Source organism: Pteropus vampyrus, unplaced genomic scaffold, assembly GCF_000151845.1.
Source record: "Pteropus vampyrus isolate Shadow unplaced genomic scaffold, Pvam_2.0 Scaffold113, whole genome shotgun sequence".
Lineage (NCBI taxonomy): Eukaryota > Metazoa > Chordata > Mammalia > Chiroptera > Pteropodidae > Pteropus > Pteropus vampyrus.
Window position 1 is genome coordinate 26,200 of NW_011888894.1, and position 12,418 is coordinate 38,617.

Genomic DNA, 12,418 nt, shown 5'->3' on the forward strand with positions numbered 1-12,418 from the left:
AGAACTTGTGGGATTAGTGCCACTGCCTGACTTGATCACTGCTGCATATGCAGGCTTAGAGTTCGGATTTCACTAAATCCATAAATAAATCCATATGTATTTATGGATTTAATGAATAAATGAGCGGAGCCCTGTCTGACATCGTCCAAAGAACTACAAATCCCAGAGGGCATTGCGTGAAACGTCGGCGGACGTGTTGACGCAAGGGGGCGTGCTGAGACTGAGGGCGGGGTCGTTCTGCGGGTAGCCAGAGACTGGGGAGGCTCTGGAGCCTGGGGTGAGAGTGAGAGTGAAAGGTGAGTGGAGCTGAAGGAGGGGACAGTGCCGGGCTCCCCGAGTCTATGGAGCGGAGTAAGATGGCGGAGGCGGAGAGCCTGGAGACAGCGGCGGAGCACGAGCGCATCCTGCGAGAGATCGAGAGCACCGACACGGCCTGCATCGGGCCCACGCTCAGGTACCCCGCGTGCCGGGGCCGCCGACGGGCGGGCACGGGCGGGCACGGGCGGGACAGCGGGGCAGGCTACTTCGGGGCCGTGTGTCTGGCCAGCCACAGGGCCAGCTCCGGCCCCACCCTTCGGAGAGCCAGGCGCGCGACCTCCACTCTCTGCGAGGCGGGTCTCCATCCGCACCCTGACATAGGGTCCCTTCCCGGAGATCGCAGGCTCCCACAGTCCACTTACTGTGAAGGCTCTTCCTGCTGCCTTCCTCCGGGCTGGGGCAGCCTTCGTTCTTCCTCCGAGGCTAGCCGGGCGCTGGGCAACTAGAGCGCGCTGAACTGATGGTGGTTCTTAGCAGATCTTTCCCTGAGGACATCACCCTTCTTCCTCCGCGTCAAACCCCGTCCTGCTCTAGACATAAGTCCTGCTCTTCAGACAAAACAGAATTTTACCCCATGGCCTGTTGCTCGGAAATTAAACTCTTGCCTCCTTAAAATCACAACCGCTTCTCAGAAACGAGTTCCTGAAAATCCTAGGCCTGGAAGGAAGGAAGTTTCCCTCAACCCTCGCCCCTTGGAGCGTGTGCTCCCTTAACCGAGTCAAGAGGACGACCTCTTTCGAAGTTGCAGCTTTATGGTAGTATGATCGCCAAGAAAAAATGATCCCCGCTCCCGCCCTCGTTACCATTACTTTGCCCACACACCTACATTTTATTTGGAGATGTCAGAACAAACCCCCAGCTACCTCAATTTATTTGACAAAACTTAGGTACCACTCACTGTTTATATCGCAAGATACTATTAAGCAATTTACAAATGTAACTTACAAATCGCAAGACAATCCTATTAGGTAGGTATTGTTACTACCTTCACTTTACAGATGAGGCAGAGAGGTTAAGTGATTTGCCCAAGGTCACTGAGAAAATAGAATGGGGAAGTTGAGATTCTTACTCAGGCAGTGTCATCCAGAGTCTGCATTCTTAACCTCTGTTGTTTTGCTTCAGTTGGGGGATTATCATCTACCTGTACTTTCTGTTAATTGTTTACCAAGCCCAATTTCAAACTACCTTTCCCATTCCCCTCAGTTTACCAGTGCCCTAGAACTAACTCATCTACACTCTTCCGGTGGTACCTTCTGATCTCCAGGTAGCCAGAAGATAATTGTCTTACTGGTCTTGTACAGTCTTGGATCACTGCTCTTCCCTCCAAAAAAGAGTTTTTACTCATTGCTTGTTTTTTCATGGGGCGAGTTGCTTCATGAAAGTGTTTGAAGGGGGTGACAGAGTGGAGACTTTACTCTTCACCTCCACTGGCAAAGCTTTTTTTTCTAAGGCACACTCTTCGCACAGTTCTCCAAGTGCCATCCCTGAACATAACCATCTTAGTGGTTTGCCTTTGGTTCCTTAATGCATTATGATCGTGACCATTAGGCTCCTCTGTTTATCCATTTTCTTGAGTTCTTGAAGGTGAATGATCAATCCTCATTTCATTATCTTTTATTTAAACTAAGTCTACTTACTAGTATTATAAGTTCATTATTAATGGTTACTAATAGTTGGTTTTCCTAAAACAAAATGTTATTAAAGTTACTGAGGTTGCTGTTTCAGTATTCTAAGAAATTTGGCTGCTGAGCTGTATGCAGTTGGCAGCCAAACAATGCTCCCACTAGAGCAGTTGGGATTACCAGAGTTTTTAGGAAGGATTCTTTCTCAGAACACCATCAATGTTGTTAAGTGTTGGTTGTGGTTTTCAATTGCTGTAGTTCTTAGTTATAAGATAAATTTAGTGTTATCAACTTAGTTTGTTGTGATTTATTATGTTAACCCTCCACGGAATAGTAACGCATATTTGTATCAGCTGAATTTTGGCCTATAATTTTCTAGTATCTTGGCTTAAGAATATATGCATTAAGATTCAAATATAAGTTAGCTGTTCTTCCTGAAATTTGCTTCATTGTTATCACTGAGTTCTTTTCCCACTGGAAAGTAGGGTTTTGTGGTGATAGATGGATTAAGGGATCGTTTGCCGTAAGTGAACGTGGTTAAAAAAAGAAAAGGTTTGAGAACCTCTGTACTATCCTGTCAGTTTTAGTTGCTTTTCCTGACTCCCTTACTCATTATTAGGGTTTTTTCATTTTTGGCCTCATCCTGTCTTTGGCAGATTAGACCCAAGATTCAGTCACTTGAACATACTGTAATACATGTAGTACCCACTGTCTTTATCTTTATCTTGTCCCTGCCCATATTCATAGGGGATGATCTCACCTTTTTTCTTATCCCATGCGCAGATAACAGCTTGTACAGATTTGATGTTTTTAGATCCCATGCTTTACCCTGGATGCACCCCTATTCTCATTATATCCTGTTTTTCCACCACAATACGATAATTATTCAGGTTTGATTAAGGCAGTAGGCTCTCTTCTCTAAGTTTATTCTCAACTGTAAATCCCAGACGACTCCTGTCTCTTCATCGTCTATCCTATTTCTTCCATGTTTTGAGGTAGCATTTTAAGGCACCAGATTCTTAGCTGTTCAAGAGTTAGGTTTTGTAACTGAAAAGGAATGGAAGAACGGAGAACGGACAATAACAGTAAACTGATAGCAGATATAAAATTAATATACTCACCCCTAAAATTCCTGCTCTTCACAAAATTCCCCTTAGCTACTTTACCTAACCAGACTCTTTCCATTGCCAGCTATCATGAATCATTACTTGCTTTCTTTTCCTGGTACATAAATTATTCTTCCAGTCTTATTCCGTTTTGTTTGAGGAGCCACAGTGGCTTGACTTTTTCATTATATATCTATCCTTATTTTAATCTTGAACAGTACATGCAATGTTTGTAGATTCCCACATATCGTAAGGAGTGCCTCTCTTTTTTCATTGTAATTCTGAAAGGCCTGAGCATATCATGCATATAGAGCTTGTTGCCTAGCAAATTCTTTTGGGAAAGCAGCCATCTCTTTCTTCTCTGTCTTCATCTTACAAATTATTTTGTTAGCTGGACGTCCTGATTTTACAGATGAGGAAAGAGATATTATGGCTTGTCTTGCTTTTTTTTCTTCCCCACCTACCCTGGCCTGTCTTGTTTTTAAAATAATATTCATTCCAGCTTTGTAGTACTAATGCTAAAATATCGATTGCAAATCACTCATGCACAGTGTTCCATATTTTCATTTTTTCAAATCTCATCTCTATATCTCTAGTTTTCTTTCATATCACTTATTCAGTAGATCATTTCCTCAAGTTGCTCTCTGGGTACTAGCAATTGACATTCATTCTTAATTTCCGTTTCAGATTTTGTTTTTCAAACTTTTTAAATTATTGAGGTAACATTGATTAATAACATTATATAAATTTCAGGTGTACAACATTATAATTTGTTATCTGTATACTCTTGTGTGCTCACCACCCAAAACTAGTTTCCTTCCATTATCACATGTGAAATACATTATCTTAAAAAAAAATAGTTTTATTGAGATATAATTCATATACCATATAGTTCACTGATTTAAAATGTACTATTCAGTGGTTTTTAGTATAGTCAGGGTTGTGAGGCAGTCACTACGGTCTAATTTTAGAACATTCTGAAAAGACACCCCATACCTATTAGTAATCACTCTTCATTTTGTCCCCCCTTTTCCCCAGGCAATCATTACTTTCTGTATGGGTTTGTGTATTCTGCACATTTCATGGAAATAAAATTATACGATATGTTTCTTTGTGACTAAGCATACTGTTTTCAAGGTTCATTCATGAGATAGTTTATATCCGTACTTCATTTTTTTTTATTGCTGAATAGTATTTGTATGGATATGTCACATTTTATTCATCAGTTGATGGACATTTGGGTTGTTTCCATTTTGGGGCTCTTATGAACAATGCTTCTATGAACATTTGTGTGCTAGTTTTTTTGTGGACACATGTTTTCATTTCTCTTGCATGTATACCTAGGAGTTGAATTCTAGGTCATATGGTAACTATGTTTAACATTTCGAGAAACTGCCAAACTATTTTTCAAAATGTCTGTACCATTTTACATTCCATTGAGCAATGTATGAGGTTCTAGTTTCTCCATGTCCTTGTCTGCATTTGTTACTATCTTTTTTATTTTAGCCATTCTAAGTATGAAGTTGCATTTCACTGTAGCTTTGATATGCATTTTCCTAATGGCTAATCTTTTCATGTGCTTATTGGTTATTTACCTTTGAAGTAATGTCTGTTCAGATCCTTTGTTCAGTTTTTGTTTGGATTTTTTGTCTTTTTATTTTTGAGTTGTAAGCGTTCTTATATGTCCTGGATATAAGTCTCATCAGCTATATGATTCGTAAATACTTTCTTCCATTGTGTGAGTTGTCTTTTTTCTTTCGTGATGGTATCATTTGCTGCACAAAAGTTTTTTTTAATTTTGTTGTGATTCAGTTTATCTATTTTTAGCTTTTTTTTCTTGTGCTTTTGGTGTATCTACGAAGCCTTTGCTTAATGATAACGAAGGTTTGCTTCTTTTTTCTAAGAGTTTTATAGTTTTAACTCTTACATTAAGGTCTGTGATCCATTTTGAGTTACTTTATCTAGTGTAAGGAAAGGTATTCATTTTCATTCTTTTTCATGATAGTATCTGGTTGTTGGAGCATCATTTGTTGAGTGCCATCTTTTCTTACCCAGATATATTCCTAGGTGATTTATCTTTTTACCGTGAAATTTATATTCCTTCTTTGTGGTAGAAACGTAATATTTAAGACCCTATCATTATGTTTATTTGACTTTGCTGTTCAGCCTGACTCCCTTTGTTGAATGTTCTCACCCAGAAAGAAGTTTGCTCTAATGTTGCAGCTAATGATTTTCTCTTTTTAGCTCAATTGCTGCCTTCCTTTTCTGAGGTCTTGTGTTATAAGAATGATGTGATTGCTATATTTGATCCTGGTAAAGCACTTTACTTTTGGGACTGATTCTTGTCTTACCTTGTGGAATTGCTTTGTGTCATACTACCCAGTCTCGAGATTAATATAAAGTATATTAGTGATAGAATCTTATCTCTTTAATTATTTTCACTGTTAAAACATTGTCAACATAAAATTTTGTAAACTATTTTAAAAATTACTTATAATTCTATAACACAACTACTGTTATTTTGATGCATTGCCTTCTAGACTTCGCCTTATATATTTTGTTGTTATAAAGCTATGTTCTTGGTGTCTAATCATTGGACTGTATACCTGAAACTAATATAAAATAAATAAAATTAAATAAAAAAAAGCTATACTGTCAGTGTAGGAACAATTTCTATCTTGCTTTTTTAGGTTTGTTTGTAAAGGTGGCTCTTACAGAAACAGATTGGGGGGAATTTTCAAAAGGTATTTTGCTCAGTGCCATTTGATAATTAAATATGGGGACCTGGCTTCCTCACTTACTACTCTGTGCCTTTGGCTACAAGACTTTGTTTTCCATACTCTGCCTTTCCCCATTACCTGAATTGTACGGAAATCAGTTAATTATAATCCTTAGTTCATGATAAGTTCTCATTATTGGTCCATGCATGGACCTTTTTAATTGATTAATTATTTTTATAAGCAACTTGCCACCTGAATGGGCAGTTTTCTCATTTATAAAATGGGGATACCACCTACATTGTAGAAACAAAAAATTTTGAAAAAGGAGATAAAGCATTCTTTTAGGTAGTAGTTTACTCAGGTAATGAGAGTCCAATTTTGCTTTTTATCCTTGAGTTTGATATGTGGAATTAAGATATTTCTGTTTTTGGAGTTAATGTTTAATGATTTTTGGCCTTTTTTGTTGTTGTTGTTGTTGTTCTTTACTCATTACTCATGTATCTGAGGGATATAATATTCATCAATAATCAGAGCTTGGGAGTGGTTATTTTGGGATAGAGTAGAGAACAGAGGAGGAGATAAGAAACAAATTTATAAAGCCCCTCAAGTGATTCTAATATCTATCTTCCCTCTCTGACAGTCATTGAGGGGAAATAAATTATCTTTCATTGTTGATTGCTTATTTTTTAGTAGTAGCTCCCTTTAAAAAATAACATTTCAATATTTTAATTATAAATGTAATATAATGACTTTTACAAAGATTGAAGAAATAGACAACAAAAAAGTTAATCCTACCACCCCGTCACAACTCTTAGATTTGTATATTTCTTTTTAACTTTTTCCATGTGTATTTTATTACAGGAAGTATTAGAAGAGTATTATCATGTTGTGCCTTGCTTTTTTAGTTGACATGTTATATACAGTTTCATACTTTGTTACATATTGTGTAGCTATATCATAATTAATTCATGAATTAATTCATTCAGCAAATACTTATTGAGTAACTTCTATGTGCTAGATACTGTTCCAGGCTATGGAATATAGCAGGGAACAAAATAGGCAAATCTTGCCTTTAAGTACCTTGTATTCCAGTGGCCTAATTATAGAATAAACAAATAGAAAAAGAGATGCTGTTTAGTGATTAGTGTTACATATGATGGGGTATTGTTTTTGTTTAGGTGGTTAGAAAAAGTTGTTCTGACAAAAGTTTGAAGAGAGTGAAGGAGCAGAGCAAGCCATATCGTTTTCTGGGTCGAATTCTCTTCCAGACAGAGTGCACAGTACTTGTCAAGGCCTTCAGGAGAAGCATAATGGTGGGAGGCGATGGGAGGAGAGTAGTCAGGGTCCAGACCATGTAGATTAAGAGACTTTGATTTTATTACAAATGTTATGGGAAGGAGAGTTTTGAGAAGGAAAGTGACACGCTCTAAGTTATGTTAAATAAGAACTTTCTGGCTGCTGTGTGGAGACAATTAAGAGAAGAAACAGGGAAATTAGCCAAGGGACATTTGTAGTAATAAGAGGCAAGAAAATAGTTGTGGTAATAAGGTGTTGGGGAGAAGTTGATGAAAAGTAGTTGGACTTAGAATATATTTTGAAAGTAGAGCCAAACCGATAGATTATTTATGGGAGTTAAAGAAAGAGGCAATCAACCCCAATATTCATGGCAGCACAATTTACTATAGCCAGTATGGAAGCATCCTAAATGCCTATCAACAGACAATTGGATAAAGAAGTTATGGTTCATATATACAATGTAATATTATTCAGCCATAAAAATAATGTAATCCTACCATTTGCAACAACATGGATGGACCTGGGGGTTATTATGCTCAGTGAAATAAGTCAGATAGCGAAAGATAAATGCCATACGATTTCACTTATATGTGGAATCTAAGGAACAAAAAGAGCAAACTAATCAAAAACTGACAAATATAGAGAACAATTAGTGACAGACAGAGGGGATGGGGGTTGGGGAGGCTGAGAAAATGGAATGAAGGGTTAAAGAAGTACATATTAGTAGTTGATAGATGGTCACAGGGATGGGGAGCACGGCATAGGGAATGCAGTTAGCATTAATATATTGGCTAGGTGGAAAACCAGAGGAAAGAAGGAACAGTTAGGGGGATCATTTTATAAACTACATAAATGTCTAACCAATGTACTGTATACTTGAAACTAATAAAAGAAAAAAAAGAGGCAATCAAGGATTATTCTAAGGCTCTTGGCCTAAGTAACTAGGTGAATGGTGATGCTATTTATTGGTATAGAAAACAAAGGGGGAGGAACTTTGTTTTTCTTGATAGCACTTACTACTACCTGACATATGTAATTTTTTTGATTGTCTCTTCTACTAGAGTATATATTATAGGAGGAGAGGGATTTTTTTTCTTTGGTTTGCTGCTGTATTCTGAGAACTTAAGAGTGCTTGACATACAATTGGTGCTCAGAAAATATTTGTTGAATAAATGGAATAAAGTAATCGTATTATCAACTGTTAATTAGGGGTTAATTAACTGCTTTGCAGATTAACTATCTTAAAAATATGACAAAGCTTTTGAGAAAAAAAACTGCCAAAAATCTTGAAAACTTCAACATATCAGAAATGTTTACTTTTTGTAAATATATGTATCTTTATAGTACCTCTTCCTCTTCATCAACCTAAAGTATAATCTGTGGCTCCGTATCATTCTTTAGTATTTTGTGCAGTGTTGTCAAAAGTTTGCGAATTTAAGTATGGTAACTCTAGTGATTAAAATATTGTATTCTAATTGCACGTTTTATAAAGTTTAGTGTTTAACAAACAGTTAAAATTGTACATTTGGAAAAAAGAGGCGAGTTAAATGTTTCATTACTATATGGAATAGGAGAATGATTTTTTGCATTTGATAGAGGTTTTTTAATAACATCATTGAGTTGTCAAGCAAATTGGAAAATTCGACAAACTGAAAGAGCCCTCATGTAGCTGATGAGACAGTGCTGATTAGGTTCAGTCAGCTATGGGCTCTGTGTCTGGTTTTATTTGAGCTAAATAAACAAAAGTTTTCTTTGAAGCTCTTCCATTGGAAGGTTATTCTGATGTGTTATCTGATTAATTAGATTCAAACCACAGACAAATTAGTAGTCACAGAGAAATTAAATGGAAGTTTAGCATTTGATAGTTATCCCATTTGAATTTCAAGAGTTTATTTGTTATCATCATATCTAATATATAATGCTTGCAAAACTGATCTGAAAATCTTAAGTACTGTAACTTTGAAAATAAAAATGAATAGGTAAATTATTTTTGTCTGGGTTTGAAATATTTTATTATAAAAATGAAAGAAAAGGAATGATCCATAGAACTAATAAATATTTTTTCATCCATTTCCTCTATTTTCCCCATTTTATTGTTGTTCTTTCATTGTGGTTTTTATGCAAATATAAGCTTAGAAACTTTTATTTTCTTTTCTTTTTTACAAAATAAGTAGTGTACTATATTTACAGTTCTGCAGCTTAGTTTTTTACTCATCAATACATTTTGGAGATTTGCTCATATCAATCTGCAGAGATTTTCTTTAATCTTTTTTGCAGCTACTGAGTATTTCATAATGTGAATATGCCATGGTTTATTCAACCAATCCCTGTTTCTGCATAGTTGGGTTATTTCCAGTCTTTTGCTGGACAAAATAATTCAGCGATGAATAATCCTGAATATTTGTTATTTCTTTCTGTACATTTCATACTGTATCTGTAGGATAGATTGCCAGAAGTGAGATTGCTGAGTAAATGATGAATGTATCTGTAGTTTGGTAGATATTACTCTCTGTAGAGGTTATGCCATTTTGCTCTCCCTTGGATAGTCTATGAAATTGCTCATTTTTCCATAGGTTTTTCAACAGGGTATGTATTGGACTTTTGAGTTTTTGCCAATGTGATAAATGAGATTTCAATGTAGTTTTCATTTGTACTTTTCTTATTATGAGTAAAGCCGAACATCTCTCTTTATGTGTAAAGGCTTTTTATATATCTTTGTGTGTGTGTGTGTGTGTGTGTGTGTGTGTGTGTGTGTGTGTGTGTGTGTGTGTATGCACGTGTGCACGTGCGCACGCACATGCTATCCATATTTGCTGATTTTTCTATGAAGTTGGTATTTTTCTTTTTAATTTGGGAGCAGTAGTACACAATCTTTGATAGTTATGCTTTGCTTAAACACGTCAAGAGTATACAAACTGAAATGAGTTGTGATTACTAAAACAAAGAAACTATTGTTTTCAAGGAATGAAAGCTTCAAACCTACTTTTTCATTATTTCAGTCATAAAGGGACATGAATAAACAGACATTTTAAAAGAATTAAAAAACTCTTATACCAAGGAGCTGCGATAATTTGAAATCAGGTTTTTTGGGGGGAATGCAGTGATATTATGAGATATTTCTGTTTCATATACAAATAAAATTCTTAGCAAATCAGAGGATGTCAACATTTAAATAGATTTTTACTTTAAAATGTTATGGCATGTATTCTTATGTTTACATCATTTGCAGCTTCAGCCCATCATGCATTAGTTGCAGAAGTTACTGATAAGGACAATTATTTAGTGTGGGTTTGGAAGCAGTTTAGAATTTCCTATAATATTTATGATGTAATTTTCATTTGGAATATGATATATATGAATATTAGGTCATTGAAGAAAATAAAAATATTTTGATCCTTTACATCATTGAAGTTGATAGTTTGTAGTATTTGCTTATGATGTAATAATTGCTTTAATCATATACCAGAATCAAGCTTCTAGCTGAAAGCAACTTGAAGAAAAAAATTAGTGAGTGGTCAATCAATGAAATGTGTGAATCTGGGTTGAGAAGCTGAGCAATGATGACATTTCAAATTTGCTTGGGAGGGAAAAGCAAAGAGTTAAGGGGAGGAGTTAGTAAAAATTGAGTTAGTGCAGACCTGAGCTTAAACATGAGACCAAAGGTGACTAGTAGGTCATTTCTTAGAGATCTTTGCTTTTGCTATGGGAAAGAAAAGTAAAGCTATTTTTGCAATGTAGTAGTACCTCTGGAGTATTTAGAAAGCAAGGAAAACATTTGCTCAAAGGCAAACTGATGTTGCATAGGCTTTGTTCCAATATTTGAGTTAAGGAGAGTTCAGCTAAGAAATAGACAACAATAATGGAATATTTTAATATTTTGACTATTTTAAAAACAATTTGTTATGTGTATCTGTAAATTATATGTATTTATATTTTACATTTCTAGATGTCTGCAGAATGGTAAATTTTTTTTTTTTTTAGTTGTGTGTAAGTTAACATACATATTTTACACTATATTTTGACTTTTTCTTGAGGGGAGATTAATTTTTTCTTAACTCTGTTTTTGGGTTATTCTCAATCTTCTTTCCCTCTCATGGAAAGGAATTAAATCAATTGACAATTAACTCTTCTTTCTCTTATTCTCTAGTTTTCCCCTTTATTTGTTCGAGAAAGCAATTAGTTTCCAAAAATGTACATGACTTAAAAGAAATATACATAATAGATACATTGGAGATGGTGAAGAAATTGGGACGCGTGGAAAACAGAGGTAGGAAGAAGTACATGAAGTCAAGAGTGAGAGCAGTTAAACAATTCATATTTGTAAAGAGCAGATCTTTTACAACATTTAACATGTTCCCGAAGAATACTTTTTTGATACACCAAGAGGTTTTGAGTCAAAGTGTAACTTCTTAATGGGGAAGCCATAACTTACTGAATTACAAAAGGAAAGACATGGAGGAAATTTAAATGAATAAAAGAATTTGTATTGGAAGATATGTACATTTTTTAAAGGTAGGCCATCAGTTTGGCCCTAGGCTTTCCAGCAACTAGTACAAAAAAGAGACATGTTCAGTTATTTGAGTTATGGTGTTGTAAAATTAAAAAGTAGTTATTTTGGAGAAGCACAGCTATTTTTGGTTCTAAGACCAGAGGACTATTTCTTCCATAAGTCTTCACAAAGAAGGCCCTGTAAAATGTAACTTTAATATCTATATAGTAAATGCAGCAGTATGTGACAGGCTGTTTCCTATATTGTCCTTTAGTGAAAGCATATGGCATAACCAAAGCATGATTTAGTAAAAGCTATTCTGCAGGGAGCCAAAGGAATGCAGTCCTCTGCTGATCTTTGCTAATCAAGGCATAGATTTGGTAATATCTATAGTAGAAGTTGGAAGTGTTTTATTATCCTCCTCCCTTTTTTTTGGATCATTGTTTACTTTTGAATCTTATGAACTATAGATACTTTTTTTAATAAAATGTATATATGTCCAGTCTCCATGGTTTCTAACCTGAAAGCGTATATGCATTACATGTACGTTAGTTATTTCTTCATAAGTACTACTTTTAGTAGTCAAGGTTTTTGATAAGTAATGAGTTATCAGTGAGTTCAGGGTTGTAGAAAGGAATTAGTTTCTTTTTTTTCTGAATGTATCATTTGCCTGTGTTCTTAGTTAAGTACAGAGCTATATGTGCTTTAAAAGGAAACCATCCATGGGTAGGATTACTATCTTTTTATGAAAGTCGAAGAACCTGAATAAGCCACCTTATTCCTCCAGAAGAAGTGGAGTGAAGAAGAGTGCCCAAAGAGTGCGCTAAGATTCTTACCTGGAAGCAGCTTGGGGTATGTGCTAACACT

The 12,418-nt window shown here is 35.7% G+C and overlaps 1 protein-coding gene across 1 annotated transcript in view; it reads left to right on the forward strand.

Moving 5' to 3' along the window:
• The first annotated feature begins 233 nt into the window (after nucleotides 1–233).
• EXOC6B (exocyst complex component 6B) overlaps nucleotides 234–12,418 on the forward strand; it is a 543,568-nt gene continuing 531,383 nt past the window's right edge. Inside the window, exon 1 of the mRNA XM_011365544.2 lies at nucleotides 234–454. Within this exon, the coding sequence (XP_011363846.1) occupies nucleotides 342–454 (113 nt within the window). The 5' untranslated portion in view covers nucleotides 234–341. The remainder of the gene's footprint in view (nucleotides 455–12,418) is intronic.